The sequence below is a fragment of the Erithacus rubecula genome (genome assembly GCF_903797595.1).
Source record: "Erithacus rubecula genome assembly, chromosome: 9".
Lineage (NCBI taxonomy): Eukaryota > Metazoa > Chordata > Aves > Passeriformes > Muscicapidae > Erithacus > Erithacus rubecula.
In genome coordinates this window covers 5,880,591-5,905,145 of record NC_136660.1, presented here as the reverse complement: position 1 = coordinate 5,905,145, position 24,555 = coordinate 5,880,591, and the positions used below count along the sequence as shown (strand labels likewise).

At 43.4% G+C, this 24,555-nt stretch overlaps 1 protein-coding gene across 5 annotated transcripts in view; it reads left to right on the top strand.

The window, feature by feature from the left end:
* The window catches only part of ARID5B (AT-rich interaction domain 5B), a 113,121-nt gene extending 92,879 nt beyond the window's left edge, over nt 1–20,242 (top strand). For all 5 annotated transcript variants that reach the window (XM_079312722.1, XM_079312720.1, XM_079312723.1 and 2 more), the window contains 2 exons: nt 10,359–10,557; nt 14,367–20,242. In XM_079312722.1, the coding sequence (XP_079168848.1) occupies nt 10,359–10,557; nt 14,367–16,508 (2,341 nt within the window). In that variant the 3' untranslated portion in view covers nt 16,509–20,242. The remainder of the gene's footprint in view (nt 1–10,358; nt 10,558–14,366) is intronic.
* The last annotated feature ends 4,313 nt before the right edge of the window (nt 20,243–24,555 follow it).

The window sequence follows — 24,555 nt, the reverse complement described above, 5'->3', positions numbered from 1 at the left end:
ACATAATTTTCCTCATCCCTGGCAGACTATCAAAAGATGGCATTTGGGAAAAAAATCTTGGAGGACTTTTAGGTTAGCCCTGAGCTTTCCTGAAATGCTCTCCATTAAATCTGGTCTGAAAAACCAAAACATGTATAGAAAAAAACTCAGTAACTCATCCCGTCTCTACTTTTCTAGTGTTAAATGCTTTTTTCCACCACAGGAAAGCTGTATTAAGCCTCAGACTTGAAATAAAGTAAATTAAATTGTCATGGTTTGTTTCAGCTGGTAATTCTAACTACAGCACCTGTAAACGTAATGCTCATTTATAGGCAAAGAGCTCAAATGACATTTAATCTAAAACTAGAACTGTAGTGCAAGAATACACACACTCATGATTCAGGACACACATACATTTTCAAACTTGAAACTCTACAGCTGTACAGCTAAACTGAAAATTGAATTAAACTGGAAAACAAATGCTGAGTAAATCTTCTGATTTTTCCTTTCTGAATCCCACTGGCCTTTCCTTCCATACTGGAGAACAGGCAGTTCCCTGACTTCACTGGCCCTGCTGCTGTTTGACTTAGCCTTACCACTCATTTCTGCAACTGGGCAACTCAAGGGCATCTCTCTCCCAAGAGAAGCTACTGGCTGTTTGCATCAGCTTTAATGTATTGAGGCTGTTCAGGTGGCAGCCACCTTTCAGTGACATCCTTAGGTTGCTGAAGAGTGGAAGGTAATGTATGTCCCAATTCAGGCATTGCCATCCCTCCTTCCTGCTCTCTCCTGTTCCACTTTGTAAGGTAGAATTTTTATACACAATTTCGAAGGCCAAAAAGAGAGAGAGGAAAAAAAACTCCATTAACAACAACCAAACAAACAAGCAACAAAAACCAAACAAAAAAATACAAGCATTGGAGAAGGCAAAACTGTCTCTCTGTCAGCCAAATCCAGTGAAGAAATACTGCTTTCTCTAAAGATGTTTATAACCTCTGCAAAGCTACCATGTGGCTGCAGATTCATGGTACAGAGGATGGCAAAAGCTGGAACAAAGCCAGATTTTAAAGATCTTGGGGAGTGTATTGTTCTGCACCCCACTGTTTGGAGCAGGGCTTGTGGTGGTAACTGCTGGTGTGCTATAGGTAGGTAGAGTTCTTCAGCTGGGGCAGTGTTTTCTTTATTTCTCTGGTAAAAGGGAAAGAAAGGTTTTGTGTGCATTTTCAACTTGATTCATTTATCATTAATACAGTTCATGTTTCTAGTAATTGTTTTCATTTTAGAATAAGGCAAGGCTTCCAGTGTTTACTTCTGCTTTATTAAGGAGTATAATAATGAAAGTGCAGGTTTCTGAGTAGAAGCAATGGGTGTTTTTATTTAAAGCATAGCAGGCATCATACAATACCAAGGAATATGTTATTGTCATGGCTGGTCTAGACCTGTCTCTGATTGGGTTATTCCAAATAGGCCCAAGCACTTCATAAAAATGTCTTTGTCAGCCTAGTTTTCCTTCCAAACCTATTCATCTCTGTCAGTTTTTAATATTAATACCAGCCTCTTGGCTATAGTCTGTTAGTACTGTACTTAATTGCTCATGTTACAGATAATTACCAATATAAAAAAGCATTAATGTTTTCCCATCGTGGGACTGATGCTGTGTGCACAACCTGGACCATACAGAGCTTATAAGGTGTTGTTTTGGTCATTACTTTCTTCATTTATTAATGAAGAAATTCCTCTAATGCACTTCTCTTTCATGATCACAGAAAGCCAGAGGCATGTGTGGTTGCTATGAGCTGATTCAGCCTGCACCGTTCCCATGAAACTCTTAGCGCCCTTGTCAGTACCCTACATCTCTTTCTCTCTTATCAAGAAACCCTCAGAAACAGCTACTTTTCTGTGAAGCACTCTGCTCCATGCTGTCTTCCCCTAATAATGCAGATGTGGTTTTTGCATGCAGAGTTTGAGGTTTCTTTTCGCTTTTTCACGAAACACATGATCGGCTGCTTTAACTTTCTGGCATGAGCAGTAGGCTGTGTTTCTGCAGTGCTGGGGATGTTGTTAGGGATTTTTTGTAAATATTACATCACTGCTCCCTCATCCTCCCCTCCCCCCAAAAAATAAGAGACAAAAAGAAACCCCAAACCAAAAAAACTCAACCTGCTACTTGGCAAGGTAAAAAAAGTTCCCAATGAAATACATTGAACAAAACAGAAATACTAGTGATTACGTGTTGGGGCCTTTTTAGGTCTCCAAGTCTGGCTGTGATTCATCTTGGTTTCCTCCAGAGCAAGTACTGTGCTCAAGCTGTACACAAACACGCATGTGCTGGGGAATTGTGGTGTGTGCAATGGCATGCAGTAGCTCTCCTTGGCTTCTCTGGTGGACAGACATGTTGCTGTTGGAAGGCATCATGGCAGGCAGCTGGATGGTACCAGAGACTGGCCTCCTCCAGTGCTTCAGGAGGCTGGGCTCTCTTGGGGTGTCCAGCAAGGATGGACCCAGAGAACCCCATGGCCCAAGTCCTGCTCTTCAGCAGCATGTCTCCTGTGCTGGACCTCACAAGTTACTAGCATTTTGGAAACAGATCTGTCCTGGTTAGACACAGCTGGACAGGGACCTGTTAGGCCTTGTGCTATCACAAAATTAAGGCAGCTGAGTGGGGAAGTATTCTGCAAAAACACAGCCACCTGGAACTTGAGGAGGAGCAGGTAGGTGAGATGATTTTCACAATAGGGCAGGGTGTTTGTGTCCACTCTTCAGACAGTGACCTTTATTCTGGCTGTGAGTGTGGCCCCTGGGCACTTGCAGAGAACCCTGCACATCTACCAGGGTACTAAACTTCAGGAGATGCAGTGTCTTGTACAGTTCAGAGCCCATTCTGCCATTTTTCTTTCTAAATCTCTCACATAAAAATTGTATATGATCAGAAATACAAGGCAGGTCAAAATAGGTTCCTTATACGGTTTCCCTTTAACAGCCATAAAGTCTGTCTACCCTGAGGATATTGTGCAGTAATTCAATATGCAGGAGAGCCCTGTGTTCCATGCAAATGCTGTTTGGTTTTCTAAAGCATTTGGATAACTTTCATAACATGTAAGCATGTCAGTGGAATTTTGCAGGAAAAAACAGCCAGCCGTTAAGAGGGAGCAAAAAGTAGCAGACTAGTATAGCATCTGCATGAAATTGCTTATGGTTATCTTTTTATACACATTGTAATTAATAGAAGGTTTTCATTTGTGCTGTTAAGTGTGAAAACATCCCCAGGCAAAAATTAATCAAATGTTATGTCATGCTGTAAACTACAACTAGCTCTTTGTTTGACCCAAAAAAAAAAAAAACAACTTACCAAGCAACAGTTTTCTCTTGTTTTATTTTTGTCTTCACCCCACTTCCCTGCCCCCCTCACACTTTAGCTGGTCCCAGACTCCCAGAAAACTTTGCAAGTTGCAAATTGTCTCCATAGTTTTCCATCAAGCACAAATTTAAGCCTGAAGATAGATGAGGTGTCTCAGTTCTCTCTTTATTTTCCTAGGTTTTTGGTTTGGGGTTTTTTTCTTTTTGATAAATAACAAGAGGTTTCTACTTAGGATTTTCTGCCCTCAGGGCTTTATCATTAAGATTAAATAACTGTACTCTCAAGCATACCACTGAACAAACATCTTTTCAATTATGTGAGTAACAGATGCTTTAACAAAGGAACTATTGAAAATTCAGAAAGCTTTCCCCCTCCCCAAAATTTAAAAAGTATCAGATGGCAGAGGAATGTAATTGTTTAGCATTAAAACAGATCCTTAGCTGTCCTTTCAAAACATCTGAGAACATGCATTTATTTTCAAAATTTCTGGGGTTTCAGCCTCAGCAACTTACTGGCCAGCAAGCATTAGAGTCAGCAGGAGTCCTGGAGTGCAAAGTGCTGGACGGTCGGGCAATGCCTTTAAGCACGTGCAAGCAGATGATCTCTCTCCTGGTGGGGAATTGTTTTCCCACCTATATTCTTCCTTTCACCCAGGAGTTTGTCCCAGCAGAATGTGTTCCTGCTGTGTGCTGCCCAGTGTGCTGGGCAGTCTCATTGCTTGACATCCAGGAGTAGAGACAGACTCAAAACAAGGGGACAAGCCCCTTTTCCTTGCTGGGAGCTGAGTTGCCCCAGAAGAGTCCTGCACAGTGGAAGGTGTGCCATTCAGTTTTGCAGGAGGAACACCAATGAGTAAGGACCAAGTAAGATCTTTTCCCTCAGATTGCCCAGTGATGCTGGGAATCTCCACCTTGTTCTTCAGGATTTTGTTAACATGGAAGAGAATGCCCCTAGTTTGTTCAGCTTTCTGCAATATAGATGTAACTCAGAGCTCCCAGGGAGTCAGCCAGATTTTGGAGTCCTGCCAGGAGACCTGCACCCCACAGGCAATGTAAAATGGTATCTGTAAGTTTGTTCTGAGCATAGGGACTGAGCATTGCAAGGACTTTGTGGACCTACCGAACAAAATGCATGTTTGCCTTTAGATGCAGAAATGATGAATACGGGCAAAACAGACTCTTGTAGTGGTTTCGGTAGAGTGATCTGGGGAAATTGCTCTGTGCCCACCACGCTTCCTTTGACTCTTTTTCATTCAGTAAATCTGCACTAAAGGGAAAAGACTGAAGTTGTTCATCTCCCCTGCTGAGCCCTAGGATCAAGAGTGCCTGAGCTTGCTTCACTGGGCTGTGCAGCTAAATCAACAGCTGTGTTTGTAATGTCTCTAATTTCCAGTTTACTTAAAATGAAGTGTCTTTGAATTCTCTTAGAGCAGCACTGTTCACACCTTTCAGCAGTAAGCCATTCTCATTACCCACCAGCACTCCCAGTGGGCTGTGAGGAAAGTTGTCATCTAAAGGATGAAAGAGCCATTTCTTAAGGAACGAAAATTCTTTGGGTAGAAAATTGAGCTCCAGCATATTTTGTCTTTGCTGATAAAATCCGTGCTAGTTTTGTACTTCAGACAAATGCAAATAACTCCATTGCTATTGTGTTCTGCACAAGAGCACGTGAGGCTTCTTTTCATAACCCCTTCATTGTACAATGCAATCCAGGGAAATCAGACTTCAGGAACACACTGCTTCATTTCCTCAGTGTATTTTATAGTCCCATTGTGGAAAACGAGCTGAGATCTTTAAGTTTGGGTTATTCCTCTCCCCTCTTTGCTGGGACTGTGTCACTAGTGCCCAGGAGAGCTGCCTCCTGCTCCTGACTATCCTCACCAACTGATTGTTGCTGAAGGTTTCCCTTTTTATTTCCCTTGCCTACAGTGAACCAGTGCTGTAAGATCTATCCTTTTAAAAAGCAACAGGGTAAAAAAGACAAGACTTCTCTTGGGATCAGAGCTCAGGCATTCCTCTTGGTCCCTTAAAACAGCCAAATGTTTTGTCATTGACTTTTTAGGGGAAAAGAGGTATCTCTCACCGAGGTTGCTGATAGGGGTCTGTTTTCACCACAAGGGCTGTCCCACCCCTGCACTCAGACCCTCTGGCTGCAGGGGCTGCAGGGGCTGCAGGCAGCTCTTTCCCTGTCCCTGTGAGGACATTCTGGAGCAGATGGGTGCCCTCTTGGACTGAAAAAATGAGCTGTCTTGACCCCCCAGGTCTGGTAGTGCCTGTAGAGGAAGGAGTTGGAGCCACCATGGCCTTATATGCTCAGGAGAAAAGCATTTTCCAAACTCCTACCACTAAAGAGACCTATTGCCTGTCCCTTTTCAGCATTTTTGAAGCTCTAACAGCTTAATGTTCTCATGATTTACATTAGCATCTAATCCTTGCATAATCTCACTAATCCCTTGGCCCCAAGATATCCATTAGCACTGAGTTCCATGGGTTAACTGGTTGCTGTACTCATTTGGTGGAGCAAATATTAATTGTTTTCCATTTCTGTTGCAATTAGCCTCCTTAACCTGGCCAAGCATGTGAATGGGGCAACATCTCCCAAGGAGTGGACTTTGGTATTTTGAGGCCTTCCAAGATTATTCTTGTGGCTCAGAGGCTCCAATGCATCCTATTTTATGTTGGGCTTGGATCCCTAGAGAAAGTACAATGATGTCAGTAGGAGACATGCTGAAATATTTTATTCTGCCAGAAAGAAAACAAAAAATAAACACTGAAACAGTGACACAAAAAAAAAATTGTGGGGTTTGTGCTGAGTTGCCTCCTTCCCTCCATCACCGTGTGTGTCCTGGGCATATGGTTCCTCCCCAGCCTCAGAGCCCCTCATATCCATACACAGTAGGGAGAATTAAAGAGGAAACTGGCAGCCTTTAACATTTGATTTCCTTCCTCTTTCTGGGCTGGTCAGATCCTTTGCATTATTATAACAATTTTTTTTTTTATCATGACTATAAATAGATGTGCTCTCATGTGTCCTGTGCAGCAGAGTCAGGCCAAAAAAAGTCATTCATTTTGCATAATCAATACATGTAGTGGTTACTGGCTCAGATGAGAACTCGTATTGTTAGTTCTGTAGCTGGGAAAAAAATGTTGACTAATAAAGATTAAGGGCTTTTATTTTTTCTTTTTATGAAATGCTAATGATGAAGACATGTTTGATATACTGTGAAATACATTTCTCTAATGTGAAGTTTCTGCTTTTTTGCTGGGAAAGAGATTCAGTCCCTGGAGGATTTTTGAATTTGTAAATATAAAATTATCTGCTTCAATGTTTTTAAAAAAAAGGTTGGCAGAAAGCCAGCTTACTTACATTACTGTAATAGATTTTCTGACCTCTGACATCTGCTGCAGAGAAGTACATTGAATTTTTCATAATATCAGATGATGCAGATCTGAAAACTCAGTACACTGCACCATTATTTAATTCAGGACTTACTACAGGAAAATCTTTTTGTGAGTAGCAGTTTATACGTGATTGAACTTAATATTGCTGATTGTAATAAATCAGAATTAGTATAGTACTGATTTGTTAATATAACTTGTATTGATTTTAAGTTGTCTTTATTTAAAAAAAATAAAAAGGAAAAAAAAAAGGAAAAAGACTGGCTTTTCACAGTGACTGAATTTAATAAGAAGCCCTGTGATGGCAAAGACTCCCCTACTGTTTCTGCTCTTGGCTGGAAAATGTTATTCTTGTATTATTCCAGGAAAAAAAAAAAAAACCTCATGCTGCTAAAAATCTGCTGCCTGTGGAAAGATTTTTTTAATACACTAGTGCTTACATATTCTATTTATGTTAATTGACTTATAAATAATACATTTTATTAATCTTAATATTGGAATCTTGATCATGGTAAAGACCCTTTTATTTGGTCTTCTCACAGGCTTTACAAGTAAATATTCTTTAGACCATGAAATATTCCCCCTCTTTCCCTTTTTTATGAGTACTTTTATACTTCCCCCTGTCAGGAAGTAAAGCCACAGTTCAAAGTGACTGAAAACATGATTGTTGTTTCCAACATACGATACACTTGAGCTATCTGGATCCAGTTTTTTGGATGTTGTCTTTACCTCTTCTTGTGCAAAGGTTGATTAAATCTTACCTGCACTGCAAATATTTAATAAAAAAAAAAAAAAAAAATCTTGTGCTGGTTTCAGTCATGTCACATTCTGCTAAACTATTTGGCTAACGGCAGATTGCATTCTTCCGGTGTTGGGCAATATTGACCTTAAATTGGCTAAGCCAGCTGCTTTCATGGCATGTGAGCCGGCTGCTTACATGTTGTGAGAGCTGTATTAGTTTTATTACTCCTGTGCTATAAAAACTTCTAATAATCAAATGATAAGATCATATCCTGTGGGTAATTGTGTTGTACCGTGACAGGATAACTGAAAAAACACTCAGTGAAAATTGCAACCGACGGAAATCTCTACGTGAAGAGGCAATTGCTGGTGTTGCTCAGCTCGTGCCCCTCCCTGGGGTCTCAGCCCGCGGTCCTGCCCGGCTCCTTGCCAGCCGCCCCCAAAAGCCACCTCAGCCAGCCCTCCTTTGAAACGAGGAGGGGAAAATCCTAGAACAAGCTATCCTTGTGTTTTGACTTAGTTTTACCTTAGTCATGCCGCCTCCTCGATACACGAAACGTTTAATTCCAGATTTCCTGCTACTGGCTCCAGGCCACTGACCGGCTATGTGAAATGTATTTTTACTGCTGTCGGCCTGCCAACTGCTGAGCTCAGTGAAAAATAACTAAAATGAAAACCTTGTACTCCCTCATGAACCCTTAAGATCAGAAAAGGAAATTTAAGCCACAGTACTAATTAGCACCCAAGCTAATTTTCTGGTAAGGTGCAGAGGCAGGAGGAGGAGGAGGAGTTTGGGTCTTGCTTTACCCTGCATGGCTCAGCAGAGAGCACGTGTGCAGTGATTAATGACATTGGCCCCAGCCTCGCTCCTGGCCTGGCTGTAACCACTGGGTTAATCACTCTGCATCTTCCAGGGTAAGGCTTGTTCCTGGGGCTGGGAGCATCTCTGTCTCCCACGAGGCACCGGACAGCGTCTGAAACCTTTATGGATGGAATACGTACATTTTTAATGGGTGACGCGTTCCCATGGAAACAAAACAAAGTCAAACACTCTCCTTGCAGTGCTAACAATTACTGTAATAAAATGTGTTTTTATTAAAAGTGACTTTAAGTACTTAACACATGGCAGAGCAGCCTCGGCACTGCCCTGTGTGAAACCCAACCTTGCCTCTTAAGTGAAGTCCAAAGTGCTTTGTGCAGCACGGGGAGGAATTTGGTGTTTTCACCAATATTTGTGCTTTGCAAGTGAAATGTAGCAGCCTCAAGTATGAACAGGATTATTTTTTTCTTCTTCTGCTTAGTTATGCTTTTTATTATATAAACATTACCTATAATATTACAGTGGGAATCAGGTATTTGGCAACTACATATTATTTTGCTAAGTTTGCATAGAGGGAGCAGTTTCCAGTTTTAGCAGCTGTAACATGTTTAAACTCAGTCTGTAATGGGATCTGAAGATGAATATTCCCTGTGGGCTCTGCTTAGCTTCATTACTGGAGCTCTGCCAAATTCAGGGCTAGAAAGTATTATTCACGCCTCTTTGCACATACCATGTCAGAGCATGCTCAGTTAATGAATTTTGTTTCTAATATAGCATAAATTAGGTTTATATTTTAACATAATTTATGTTGTATTTTATTAAAATGTAAAATATTATGATCACGAGCAATCTAATTCTGCTCTCTTAAGCCCAAACTGTGTTTGAACATCTAAGTATGTAAATCGAAATTGCATGCTTAGAAGCTGATTCTAGGATAACAAACGAATATCTGAACCAAAGAGGTTTCTGCCTTGGAGTCTTAGATTAAAGATAATTAAGGATTCCTGATATTTGAGTAGATTTATGTTGTTTATAAGTAAAGTACATTTTCTTCATAGAGTCAGCTTGGTTTTTTTTAACAAATTATGTTTGTTGTATTAATGTTCATATTTTTAAAGTCTGAGTTTTATATTAATCCCACAGTGAGTCATTAATCATACTAAAATGCTTTATAAAAACTTTAATCACTGAAGTCGAAACTTAGGTTGCAATGCAATCCATCCCTTTTAATTATATCAGTTATTTTTCCTTTCAGATCAAGAATTGCAAAGGGGAAAACAGAGATTAAAAAACTCAGTGCGTTTGATCCTTTCAGGGGAGGATATTTTTTGTTTGTGTCTCTTCCTTGTGTTTTTAAGGTGATTTCACGCACTTTGTGGCAGACAGCTGCACAGTGAAGAATTCCTTGATATTCAGCTGTTCTCCTCTCCCCTTCTTCCTTAAAAAAGGCTCCCTGGCAGAGGGACTGTAGTGGCTGTGGCTGCCTGGGTACCTGGCGTGGATGAGGCTGGGCTGGTGCTGGTGGCAGCAGAGGGTGCTGTGCCCACCCCGTAGGTTTCTGCAGCCCAGCTCTCCTGGCCCCTGCTGCATTCCTGGCACTCACCCCTGCACTCAGGAACCGCCAGCCTGGAAATTATGTAGCTGTTACCAAGTCGGCTGCGGCTTTGTAGGTGTTTTCCTGGGGCCTGCTGTGTGTGTTAAAGTAGGGGAAGGAAAGTAAAAATAGATGGTGGATTTTATTTTAAAATCAGTCTAAAACATAATGGATGATATTCTTATCTGGTACAAATTGGTGTAGCCACACAAACCACTGCGAAGTTACTGACAGACAGCTAATCCACACCAACTCCAGCTCCACTGAATTTATTCCACTCGATAATCTTGCCAAATAAATTGATTTCTTATACTTGGATTTATACTTGGAGAGATATAGAGTTTAAACTGTTGCTTTTATAGCACGGAAGAAAATGGATTTATTAAGTAAACTGCTCGTAGTAGATACTTTTTTTGTCTTTGCTGGAACAGCAAAACCTGATCAATTATTTGTTCCTTAATCCCCTAGATTAATCCTGCCATATGAAAGATTTATTAAAGGAGAGGAAGATAAGCCACTGCCTCCAGTGAAACCTCGAAAACAGGATAACAGTTCCCAGGAGGGTGAAGTGAAAACAAAAGTGTCTGGAACAAAACGCATCAAAAATGAAAACCAAAAGAGCAAGAAGGAAAAAGATAATTCACAGAAACCCCAAGATGCATCTGAGGTCTGTTGCTTCCCTGCTTTTCAGTTTTTCAATTAAAAATGTACAGCTTTAATCACATGAAATCCGATGATAAAATATATAATTTAAACTGGAGAATTCCAACCAGTTGGCCTTTTAGTTTGCTCAGCAATGGAAGTTCAGCTATTGTGATACTGTCAGTGCTGGGATTCTGCTAGGTTTGCTCCATGTTGCACAGTGGGGATAGCAGAGGACCAAACTCTGGATCTGACTAGTACCAGTTCTGCTCATTGTATTGTACAGTGGTCACCATTAACAGATCAGCAGCTGCCAAAGGGAAACCACACAACTACCACAGTAATTTCCTAATCTAAGTATAGGGTGCAAGAACCTCTAATATTGTTGATAATACTGTGGTAACTGTTGGACACAGCTGATTTTTATTATGGTAACCTCTGGATCAGCCCTTCAGTGCTCACAGATGTATTCAGGACTATGAGAAAACATATTGCTCCCTAGAATTTTTATTATATTATACTAAGTTTCTTTTTGAACTAAAAGGTCACATTTGGAGGGAACTATCTTCCAAGCCCTGGGATCAACTTCCCTCTCCCAGGCAGCAGATGGCTTTCAGCTGAGGTTCCTATTCAGACATAATATCCTATCTTGTCTCTCTGCTGTACGTGGGCCGGCCCCAGTTTCCATATAGAGCCACTTTACTTGTAGGCATAGGAACAGCCCTGTGGAGGAGATTTTATGTTCACAGCAAAGGGTAAGACTGATGATAGAACTGATATTTGTCTGCAAATAAGAGTAAATTTCAAGTGTTGTTAAGTGATACAGAATCAATGGGGCTTTTGCTCCAGTGTTATTTAAGCACCTTCCTTTGCACATCTGCCCACTCTCTCCTGTGCCCCACTTGCACCACATGTGGAGGTGGTGAAGCTCCTCACACACAACCCCTGCAAAACATGTTGCTTTTCCTGTCTCAGTCTGCCAGATCACAGCAGCCTTCAAGGCATTGCAGTGAAAGTAAGCACTTAGAGAATGCTGAAACACATGACATGCCTGGCAGACTGTGGTTGCTCCTTTGACTTCATTGTGTCTGGCAGGTGTAGAAGTCCTGTTTCTAAACTTGTTTGGAAATTTTATTGAGTCAGTTACCAAGAATTGTCCTCCTCATTGTTTTAAAAAAACAATGCAGGACCTGTAAAACACAGATGCCTCTGAAACTCCATGTACCCAGTTTTGAAAACAGAATATTTGGGGTTTCGTGTCCTACTACTTCTTTAAGCTGGGCTTACAAGGGCAATTTAATCCCCCATCAAAAGAAGAATTTATGTTTTAAATAACAGTACCATTAATATCTAATTAAAGAGCCCTCCCCAGAAAGACTTTTTGTTCTTACATTGTAATTTTAAAGTCGGGGAGCCCTGTGTGCACAAGCATGTTTCAGTCACTGGAAGGTTGCAAGAAAAATTGCCCAGAGCAAGGAGAAGTGAAGTGAAAGTTTGTGCTCCTTTCCCTTGTCATTTTTTCATCCCCGATTATTTATTGGAGGTCTTGGGTCAGGAAGACACATTACACACTATCTGTACCACTGCTACTAAGCTCAACATAAGTCAGCAACAGAGCAACAGCCTGCACTTTGAATTTCCTTGCTTTTGTTGTTCCCTATCTCAAACTTCCTGCTGTTTAAACTGAAGTTATTTTTGTGTGGTTTGCAGGAAGACTTCCTAAGCATTGGAAATGTGGGGAGCCTAGACAAGACAAAAAAAAAAAAAAATGCAATTATGGCAGTACCCATATTGTAAAATGATACCATTTATAGCAAAATTAATGTCTCCTCTATGACTGGGGTGGAAGACATGTCCTGGCCCTGTTTGATCAGGGTAGGCTGTTAGGGACCTTGGCCTCCATGTCAGTTAGGATACGGGTCGGTAATCACACAAAGCCTGAGCAGTGAAGGAGCTGCAAAGTGGGTACTTCACCCCTGGGTGGGTGTAGGGCTCCAGAACTCATCTGTGTTTTGCCATATGGAGGCCTCCATGCCCAGGATGTGTCACTTACCAGGGGTAGCAGGCAGGAGATGTTCAGCTCCTTTGGGTGGAGCAAAATCCAGGTCTGCTGGAGCCAGGCAGAAGGTTGCTTGTCTCTTGCACTGCAGCCATGCCCTGGCAGTGGCCATTTCTGGGCCCTCATCCAGGCACAGCAGTGATGGGGTATTCCTCTGAGGGAGAGCCCTATACCCACCACACAAATGTGTAGGCACATCCCCAACCAAGCCATCACTTAAGCCATTTCTGCATGTGGCCTGGAAACTGTGAGCTGGAAAAGCATAATCTAGTTACCAATTGCATGTTCAACTCATGCACTATTAGAAGTATGCAGGGAGATAATATAATTTTAATTTATTAGGATTGCATTTGCCTTCGTGCTCTTCACTTTTTTCCTGCCATCACAATGACATTGTCAGTGTAACAAGACACCAGACAAAATGCTGTTAGCCTTAGACTGCACATTTCCTCACAATAGCTGAAACTTCAATCAAAGTATTGCTTAACAGAAACAAAGAGCAGAATGTACAGTTATTAAGTATGATTCTCTTTTTTTTTCTCCTCCCTGATTTGTTCATCTGTCTGGTATTTGCCTGTAATTTTATAAGCTCAAGAGACTTTGGTACTTTGTAAAGGACCTAATGATGGTATTTGGCTGCAAAAGTCAGCTATGAGTTCAAAAAGAAGAAGCTAGGATGACTAACAGACACTAACTAATAGGCCAACCAAACAGGAATATTTAAAAGCAGCTGTGAAGAAAAAAAATCTCAGAGAGCATTAGATTCGTTAGGACCGTCTCCAGTTCCCTGCTCCTGTGACAGACCATAAAGCAGCATTTAGATGATAACTTTCTCACTGCGTCTTATCTTTACAATGAAGGAAGAAAGAAAACAATAATAATAAAGGAGTCACACAATGCTGCTGTTTTGTGACTGTCTTCTACCATGACATGTCAGAGGAGAGTGACAGCAGTTTTGTAAAGGGCTGTCAGTCAGCTGGATCGTAGATGGGATGCTCTGGTGACCTCTGCAGGTCACAGTTCAGCTGGCTACATAATGGGATGAATAGTGTGAATTGTGCACACATGCTGTATTAATAGGGGAGCAGAACGAGCCACGGTCCCATTGAGGAGAATGGATAAAAGCCATGTTTGTAATAGCAGGCACACATACTTACTGAATGTTGACAACTTCATTTTAATCTGTTAATAAAAAAATGTGTGTCCTAGTTAAGCTGTGGCAGTGATTTCCTGCCTACAACAGGGATTTCTAGTATGCCATTTCTATCATTTTCACACTTTAATGCAGAACTGGGTGTGAGTGATCTCCTGTGTGATCACTGAATTTTAAGATAGCTATGCTAGAGAGACTTTAGGGAAGGAAAAACGTAGGAATAGTGTGGTTTTCTTGGCTGAAGTTGGCTGGCAGGAGAAATTTCTATAGCCTTATTGTTTGTGTAATGAAATATGCTCTTCTGTATTTACCAATTAATTTTAAGAGCATATAACCTCAGCATTTAGCTCTGATCAAGCCACCGGAGCCTCTCATCAGGTTACAAACATCTGTTATTTTGAAATGCTTTATTGTGACTCCGACAGGGATGGTGTATTTTTTAATATTTCCAGGAGATACTTCTCTTTGTTTTAGTCCAAGACCTGATGTTAGAGCCTTCACATGCCAACAAGGTGGTTGGCAAATCTTTCTCTAAAAGTAGCTAACAGTGTAGTGTGCATAACCTTACAGACTGCCAGAACATACTGCGTTCTTACTGTTATCTGTTGAATCATTTGATTAGGTTTCACCAGAACAAGAGAAGGATCAAGAATCAGCAGACCAGAAGAACTTGCCTGAACACTCTACAGTGGGAGAGATGAAACAACCCGTGCAAGGCCCTCCATCTCTTTTACCAGAGACAGCTCAGGCACTGCCTCTGGAGAAGACAGATATGACAGAAAACAGTGAGAAAGCCAAGGAGGAGGTTCAGCACTCATCCTCTTTCTCAAGTATATCCATGCCTGCAGAAGAAGACACCGTGCTGGATGCCAATGTCGCAAAACGATTACACCCCCCAGCAGATGCCCTGGAAGACACAAAGCCTGAACAAAGACTACACAAAGCTTTTACTGACAGCCTAGAAAGTGAACCTCCAGAAATGCCCTTCACAGCCTTCCCAGATCATCTACCCACTCAGAGCGACATGGAAGATGAGAAGCTGCCGGGGATGGCTGATTACATCGCAAACTGCACAGTGAAAGTGGACCAGCTGGGAAATGAAGATATCCACAATGCACTAAAGCAAACGCCCAAAGTACTGGTGGTGCAGAACTTCGACATGTTTAAGGAAAAGGAGCTGCCTGGCTCCGTGAGTGATGACTCCACTTTCAGTTACACACCGCTGCTGTACTCAAAAGGTAATCCAGGCATCATGTCACCCCTGGCAAAGAAGAAGCTGCTGTCGCAGGTCAGCGGGACCACGCTCTCGTGTAACTATCCCTATGGTTCTCCTCCACCTTTGATCAGCAAAAAGAAGCTCAACAGCAGAGATGAACTGTCCTCAGGCATATCACAAGGTCCCCATGCCCCAAATTCTGATCCTGTAGCAGTTAATAGGCCCTCAGTCATACAGCATGTACAAAGTTTTAAAACCAAGGAAGAAAGGAAGTCAATTAATGATGTTTTTAAACGTGACATGCTAAATAAACCGGATTCTCAGCGCTGTGATTTTTCAAAACATCACCTCAGTTCTCTTGCTGAGTCTTACCTACCGAAGTTGGATATCCAGGACTGCAAAGATAAATTGAGTGAGAAAAGGGTGCTGCAGCACTCCCATGTGCCCACTTTCTTGGCAGATTTCTATTCATCACCTCATCTGCACAGCCTTTATAGGCACACAGAACACCACCTTAATAATGAACAGACATCAAAGTACCTCCCCCGGGACATGTTCAGAGAGTCTGAAAATAGTTGTACTTTTACTCAATACAAACACCAAGAAAAACTAAATTTAAATTATCGCCCGTCTTTGCATCAGCAAGAAAAAAAGGCAACAGTGGAGGCTTCTTCAGATGATCAGCCAACAGATCTGAGTCTTCCAAAGAGCATACACAAACAGACTGCAAAGGTTCCAGGCTCCAGTCTCCCTCACTCATCCACAGCCCAGCATGAATGCAAAGGGATCTCCCCATTCCAGGCTGGAAATAGCCAGGCTGTGAGCCTAGACTGCAGCCCCAAAGCTTGCCACGTGTCCCCTATGGCATTGACAGCCCCAAAAAAACACAGTGAGTTGCTCCACAGGTCTGGGAAGCAGCAGGCCCAGAGGCTGGAAAACCTGAGGAAGATGGAGGGGATGGTGCATCCCATCATCAGCCGCAGAACGAGCCCTCAAAATGTTGGAGCTGCCCGGCCTCTGAAACGGAGCCTGGAGGATTTGGACAAAGTAATTTCTGAAAAAAAAATCCGAGCTGTCTCTCCTATTCACTTACCAAAGGAGACCACAGCAAAAGACAAAGTTTCCGACCAAGAGGGGGAAGGTAGCAAGTCGGTGCATGGCTTCCATTCCGGCAGCATGCTGGAAAGCCACAAATTTCCCCTGTCAGCCCCCATCTTCCCAGGCTTGTATCCGGGAAGCCTGTGCACAGGGCTGAACAATCGCCTCCCACCCGGGTATTCTCATCCCCTGCAGTACTTGAAAAATCAGACCGTGCTATCCCCACTAATGCAACCTTTGGCTCTTCACTCCTTCATGGTGCAGAGACAATTCCTCACATCCCCTGCAAACTCCCAGCAGCTGTACAGACACTTAGCTGCAGCAACACCTGTAGGAAGTTCCTATGGTGACCTTTTGCATAACAGCATTTATCCTTTAGCTGCTATAAACCCTCAAGCTGCATTCCCACCTTCCCAGCTGTCCTCTGTACACCCCAGCACAAAACTGTAAACCCCCTTTGCTCACAAAAAATGGTCTGAGGAGAAAAGTTCAGTTAGCGACATTCCTCCCTCTGTGACGATGTCTTGCAGATTTAGCAATCTGTATTTTTGTCAACCAGGATGCAGTTGTATCCCGCCTAGAGGAGCATCTTGCAGTTTGATGGAAACGGGACTACTTCCTTAATTCTGGTTCCTACATCAGCCCCCTCAGCCTTTATCCCTGCCCTTGCAAAAAAAGGAAAACCAAACAAAGAAACAACAACAAAAAAAACAACAACAAAAAAACAAAAACACAGGAAAAAAAAAATTTTTTTTTAATTTTGCCTATGTGTTTTTTGAAAGGACTTGAACATGGTAAGAGCAGGTGTTCAAAGGGAGCCGTGGAAACGCAGTCCCAGTCCTGAGCTCACTGAAACCTTGGTGAGGGCTGCGTTTGCCTTTCACTGAGCCAAGGACCAGAGGCTGTGCATTGTTGCAAACGAGTCAAGGACTTCAGATGTACCTGGAAAGGAGAAGTGGGCCGAGAATCTGTACAATCAGTGGATGTGCTTTTTTGGGTAACTTTTCCTGACTTTTAAAGATTCAATCAATGCAATGTATAGTAAAACGGCAATAGATTTTTTTCATTTTAACACTATTAGAACAGAATGGTAAACACTGTTTAATTTGATTGTACATATCCACTTCATAAACTGCCAGTGTCACATTTGGTCACAATAATTTATATAGTTTTGTTTGTCCAGTATATTCTGTGCTCTTTATGTTTGTTTTTTTGGTTTTTTTGTTTTTTTTTTTGTTCTGGGTTCTTTTGGTTTTTTTTTAATTAAACAGTATCATTTTATCTGCAACTTTTTTAAAGGCTGTGGCTGTCCTAATTTTTTTATTATGTGTTTGTAATTTTTCTAGTTCCTTTATATTTTTGAGACACGTTTTTGTTTTGTCGTCAAGTTTACTGTTTACAAACTGAAGCAACTGGTTCAGATTAATCTTAATGGTTATAAACATTCTGTAGGTGACATTAATGGTGCAAGGATGCGAACAAGGTTCCTTTCCCCATGGCCCACTCCTGTGAGGTGCTGAGCACCTCTCACCCTCCTCCTGTTGTTGCAATTGCTCCTACAATGCTTCTCCCCTTCCACCGAGCTTTGCTTTCCTGTATTGTGGTCTGTGAATTTGTCAAGCATTGTACTTAATCTTACCTAGGCTGTGAAACCCTCCTGCCTACCAGTGAAACGGTCTAGAAAACAAAACCTCCCTGGCTCAAGCTGCTGAGTGACAAAGGAGTGCAGAAAACAGATTTGTTGTGTGTGAGAATGTTGAGAATTTCAGAAGCTGTGAGAGCAGTCAATATGGATTTGAATCAGAGGCTTACAGGTTGTTTCTGTACCTCACAGTGGGTAAAGGGGGTTCTGTACAGTGGTCAGGATGGTCCTTTCACACTCCCACAGGGATCTGGGCATCTCCCTGTGCATCCTTTTGCAGGGGGAAAGCCCAGGCATGGAGAGGCTGGATTTTCCTGATGAAAGAGCTTCCCTGTGGATGTATATTCACTTTGCAGGATGTCACCACTATGCAGCTGAGCACAGACATTGATAAAGTGAAGTGTCACTTGGAGGCTTTATACAGTGTGAAAATTGGTTGTGGTTCAAACCATCTCAGTTACTGTTCAAAGACAGTGTACTTGATACAAAAAGAAAAAAACAAACTACTAAGAAACACTTTGCATGCTAGGCATGTCATTCAATTTTCCCGTGATATGAAGCCAAATACAATATATAATGTATCATACTTAATATCCAAAGGTGGAAATCAGAATAATATACTCATCTACTGTTAAAAATCCAGCTTCTTCAATTAAATACTTTATATTCCTGTGGTAAAACTATATTTAAATGATTGATAAGCAGACTAGTAGAACTTGGAACATGGATGTGCCAGTGCAGAGTATTCTGCTGCTCCACAAGTCATACAGGAAACAGAACCTCATCCTCATCCAGACAGAGTCCACAGTGTGGAGGACATCTCTAGTAAAGTTGCACTAGATCTGAATCACATAAGAATCAGGGGTTTGGGGATGGGGGGGAGGAGGGTGGGGGAAAAGATGGTAGGGTATATAAAAACCTGCAGCAAACGCAAACAGAAGCTGGTTGTGTGTTTGGCAAAGCAAATGCTTCTGCTTGTTTTGGTTAAGTTGTGTGTTCTGGAGTTGTGTATTTGTTTACGCAACGTGTCCAACGTCCCTTTTGGTTACGTCCTGTTGGAGTTTGCTGGTAGGCTTTTTGGAGCCATGCTGTGGCAGCACAGGACTGGGGGTCAGGGAGAGCAGAAGAAGGCTCCTTGCTTGCCCCATAAGGAGACTGACCACTGCTGGCTGGGGAAGCTCATTCTGGGCAAAATGTCAGGGCTAAGGAAAAGAAATGATGGCATAAACCCCCAACAGAAGCGATGCATTATTTGTTTAAGAACTCTTTTAACAGAAATCTTGGAAATCTTTCAACAGACTATTGAATTCTTCATTGGCTGAAGTCTTTTTTTTTCCCCTCAATGTCTTAAATGGGGCTTTGTTTGCATTGTTTGAGTTCAAGGGGCCTTATTATTGAATGAAATTGCACAAGCCTTTCTTTGTGCAATCAGACCATTGTTATTGGTAGGTTTGTAAAGGAAACTGCAGAATCTAATTGGCAATAGAGTCATAAATCTATTTACTAGAAGCCAGTTCCAAGAAGTGTTGCAATTCAAACGCACTATGTCCAGGATGCATTAGGGATGCTAAAGGTTGTGAGATCCAAAGGAGGAGGCCCTGCAGCAAACGTCTTGTGTGTGGCTTCTGGCCACACTCTGAGCCAGACTTCGTGAAGCACATGGGAAGTAGGGCCTGATTCCCAGTGTGATTGTGCCCCTGTCCAGGCAGGGTGGGAGCAGGCCTGCAGTTTGTGGCAAGTCTGTTGTGGCTTTGAGTGGACTGGTGTGAAGAGCTTGCCCAGTGGGTTCATGCCTGGGAAGTAGTTTGTCCCAGCAGCAGGGAAGTTGGCTTGGCAGCAGCTGGAGCTCAAGCAGGGTGCAAGTGCTGTGCTGCCTCTGCCAGCAGCTCTGCTCCATTTGGTGGCCTCTAGAGACCACCACAGGGCCCCTTGCTGCCGCTGCCTGCTCCCTTCCTTTGAGGCCATCAGTGAGGTCCATCTGGTGGGGTTTTGGGATCGTGCTGATTGTGATGAGCAGTGGAACTTCCTGCACTGGTGTGAGGCGGGTTGCACTGGCAGCGCTGCCGTGAGCGCTGTTTGCTGTACAGGTGGTTGATACTTTGCTCATTCTCTTTCTCTTCCTCCCCTGTCCCCCCAGCACCACAGTTTTAAATATGTTCTAATAATGGCAGCATAATCTACTAGCTGTTTATACTTTTTTAACTTTCTTTTGTTGTAAATATTGTATACTTTTTGTGATTCAAGTTATGTAGCCTATATGCTCTGTAAGGTGATGATTTGTATATATAAAAATGGCCCAGTAATATTATATAGTTTCCCATTTAAAAGGTTATTGAGTAACCTTTGCATTAGTTTAAACACTACCAGAAATAAAGCTGAGCCAACTATAAACACTCAATTTTTGTATGTTTTCCAAATTGTACTTATTAATGCTTTTGATACTGTATTATGTGCCAATAGTTTCCCAATCACATAGCAGGCAAAAGATATTTTGTACTTTTTGATCCACTGTAATATTTAATAAAAAATGTTACTATCTGTTCCCTTTTGTGTTTGATTAATAATTCTGTAAACAGCCCTTATCGCATCGGATTACATATTATCCTATCCGACCTTTCAGCTCTCTTATATTGGCTTTTCTAGAGAAAGTATCTCCTTCTGCAAATGATTAGATTAAAGAAATGGAAGTTTGCAATTTCCTCAAGGAGGGAGAGACAAGATCTTCAGTCAGTGCCCTGATATTTTTACAGTGTACTTGCATTAAAGTGTGGCTGTAATCATGCTGACTATAGGAATAGCTTTTGAGAGGATAACTTCCATGCTTAGCCAGTGGCTCCAGTACCAAATATTTTTTTTTTTACATTTACATTTACATTTACATTTACACTTACATTTACATTTACATTTACATTTACATTTCAGAGTAGGATTTTTTCCTACAAGCTTGAGGTGGGATCTGAAAATTGGCCCCTTTTCTTCCCAGCTCAGTCATGGGTAAGGTTCTGGAGTCTTGGAGTTAGATGCCAACTACTAATTTGCTGATAATGCTAAACAATCACCAAGAAAACTTAATTTTTACTATGTTCCTTGGTGGGTCCCAAAAGCCCCCATAAACCTGGAGACCTTTTGAGAACCCATAAGCAGAGCAAATGCTGTTATGCTCCTGGTCTCCATAGGTGGGAAATCATTTGGGTGTGTGCACATCAGGCCTGGGCACTGCCCTTGCCCAGCAGAGCTCGGCAGCCGGACAGAAACAGACAGGAATGCTCAGTAGCCACCTGCTAATTCCACCTTGTCTCTTAACTCCATGGTTCTGGGGCAGGTATGCAGCAGGGAGGTTTCCCTCCCCCCTCCCTGGGTGGTGCAGGAGCTGAGGCCATGGGTGGTTCTGGAGGCTGCTACTGCTTTATGCATTCTCTCTGCAGTGTGTGCGTGGCCAGGCGAGCACAGACCAGTTTCACAGCGCTGTTAGATGAGGCTTCCGAATACGTGCTGCAGTCTCAAAAACAACTTTTTCCTCCTTTTTGTGCTGAGAAATACCAGCTTGAGGAGAAGACCCAGCCACTGGGCATGTGTGAAGGATGCAGCACTGTAGAATCATAGAATATGCTGAGTTGGAAGGGCCCCATCAGGATCAGCAGCTCCTAGCCCTGTGCAGGGCACCCCAGGAGTCACATCCTGTGTCTGTCAGTGTTGTCCAAACACTTCTTGAACTCAGTCTTTGTGCTGTGATCACTTCCCATATGTGAAGCTATGAGACAAGATGGGTCTTCTAGCAAACCTTTTCTCCTATCCACTTCTGTCTTTGCCAAGCTGAGGTATTTTCTTCTTTTTATGTTGAACATGCAGCCAACCAGTGAAAGATGTAGGAGAAATGTGGATGCTGGCCTTTGCAGGAGATGCAGAGATGGCCAAGGCAACTTGGTTTCCAGCACCATATTTGCTTCCTTGCTTTGTTTAGCCTTTCCTAGTTTGTGGATTAATGTAAGCCAGTGCCTGTTACTGCAGTTCTGGGGTGCCTATTAGGCTGCCCTACCCACTCCTCAGAGTGTGGCTGGAAGAAGAGCCCAGGATCAGCACCCTGGAGCTTTGCATAGTCAGACCAGCCTGGCCTGTGAGTGGCACTGAGGCACAGCATCCTCTCTTGGCTGGGCTGGGCACTTCACAGTGAGTTTGCTGGGGATCACTTGAGGGTCAGGGCACCCACACCTGGGCAAGCAGGGGAGCAAAGTAGTCTGTGTTGACAGCACCCAAAGCATTTACAGGGAAACAGGGGCACCTTTGCAGGGCTCAGTGCAACCCACCAGTGGAGGAACTACATCCAGGAAGAATTTGGCACTGTAGCAGGACCTCCAAGGTGCTTCTGTGTTTGAGAGTGAAATGTCCAGTGATTTGAGAGAGGACAAGGGATGCTGTATCACTGGCTTGCTGCAGACAAAGAGTTTGCACCTTGTCACACCAGTTTTTCAATTCAGCTGCCAGCAGCAGGGAATTAACAGTTTTGAGTGTCTGAAGCAAAGTGGAGATGCACAATCTGGTGTTGCTGGCTGCAGTTTAGTTCCTCTGGCTGAAGGCTCTTGGTTCTCTGCTTTGCTGCCTCACTTTTCCACAATCACATGGCAGTACTCTGTGCTGGGCTCCTTTCAGGACCAATGTCATTGAATCTGGTTTCTGAGCTATTGTACACGCCCCTTGACGATGTCGCAGAACTTTTGCAAGCCTTGCACCCCAGCAGGTAGGGAACAGAGCACACAGAGGGCTGAAAGCTAGTGGAGGTCCTGGGGCAGGATTTCCCTGCCCTGGATACATCAGAGGGAAAATGGCTCAGCAGCAGCTGCATTGCCTAGCAGCCTTTTAGGGCCAGTGATAATCCCATGGTGATGTCGATCTATTGGGAATGGCACCCTTCCTCTGTCACTGCTCCAGAATATTTCAGGAATATTTTTTGCAAAGTTTCTGCTGCTGGGAGGAGCTGATCACACACAGACATCACTGATAATCTTCACTGGCACCCTTATTGCTCTCAGGAATTCAGCACTCACCCACAGGCTTTCCAGGAATATCTGATACCTTTGGTCTTCCCAAAACAAAAACGATAGAGTCTGCATGTTTGCCTTCCCAAATCTGGGCACATCACAACAAGAGTACTATAGGTATGTATCACTTCTGCAACTGAAGAGAAACATGGGAGGATTGGATGGTCTTGAGGAAAGCAAAAGGAGTGACCCCCAAAGCATGCCCAGCCTGCCTGGAGCCGTGGCTGCTAAGGGTTTGTATTCCTGCAGGACAAAACCGTGGCTGTGGCCAGGCAGCATCCCCTGCTGCCCCCTGTGCAAGCACTGCGTGTTCAGCGAGCTGGCAGGGATACAGCTTAATTTGTGCCTTCATTTAGCTTTTCAATTTGACCTCTGCGGGATTGAAGGAGAGCATTCGCCATGTCAGATGCTCCATCTAGTGCTCACCTCGGGAACGAGTCCCCCCAGAGGTGCCCAGTCCTGGTGGGCAGCGGGGACAGCACCCTCCACAAGAGCTAGCAGACTGGAGATGAATATGCCCGAAACCGGGTTAAACGAATTCATGAGGAATTTCACAGCTGCTGAAAAAGCAGGGATTTGGGTATAAGTGGCACATTCAAGAGACCCACAAATTCTGAATGGTGGCAGTTGTGAAAACCTCCTAGTGCTCACAAAGGTGAGGGGAGCCTGTGGGGCCAGCACGTGTGCCCTGTCCTTGCATGCTGCACCATAACATGGGCACAAAAATCCTGGTAATTCCCTCCTCCTCCTCCTCCTGATGCTGCTCCCGGGGATGGAGGGGCTCAAGAGCTGCTTGGTTTTGGTGAAGAGCTTAAAAGCATATAACCAATTGTCTTGGGTGTGGAAGCTGCTCTCCTGGGAAATGAGGTGGCTGAGGATGCCAGGCCCATGAGGGGCTTCTCTAATAAAGGAAGAAAGAGGGGAAACCCCTGAACCTGCAAATATTGCTCAGAGGAGTGTCTCAGCCGCAGCCCCAGCTTATTTCAGGGCCACCACACACAGGTGTGGTAGCTATAGTCTCATTGGAAATGCCATGTTCCTTCCATGAGGCAGGCACCATGACGAGCCTGTGAAAGTGCTGGGATGGAGGAGCAGGAGGCAAAGATGAGGGGGAGCCATGCTGCACTCCCAGCACATATTCCAAGTACTAAAGGATGCACAATGGACCCAGTGGTGTCCCATGCCATAAGGATGAAACTACTGAACCTCTATCATTCTGTGGATAGTTCATGGATACACCTAAACAGAGGTAAGTTGAATCTGCAGGCAGCCCAGGTGTGTGTAAGCAGGGGAGCAGTGGATATCTGCAGTGAGAGGTGCTGGCTGGTGTTGCTCAGAGCAGGATTCAGTTCCTGTAACCTCAACTGGGTGTGCACCCAGTCGGGGTTCAGCCACTGCTGGTCTGCTAAACCTCAGTGCTCTGCATGTGGGTGTCTGCACCCCACTCAGGTCCCTTTTGGGGTGGCTGGGACCTTGAGAGGATCAGCTTGTGTGGTTACATGAACAGGTGATGGCCATGTGGCTTCCCTGGGCTGGTGCCCTGCTCCTCCAGTGTCCAGTACCAACAGGAGGAATGACCAAGCTGCTGGCATGGGAGGCACACATGGGCCTTGTCCTCCCCTGGCACAGCCTTCTGCACCTCTACCCAAACCCTCCGTCCCTTGCAGGGCTTTCTCATGTTTTTTGGCAGTGGTTTTGTCTGCAAGCTCCCCAAAAAACAGCCAGGCAAACCAAGCTCTCTCCGTCTGCCCCCCACCAGTGTCTGCAGAGCTCTCAAATGAAGAATAAAGCCATTTGTTTCTAATTATATTTGGCAGCC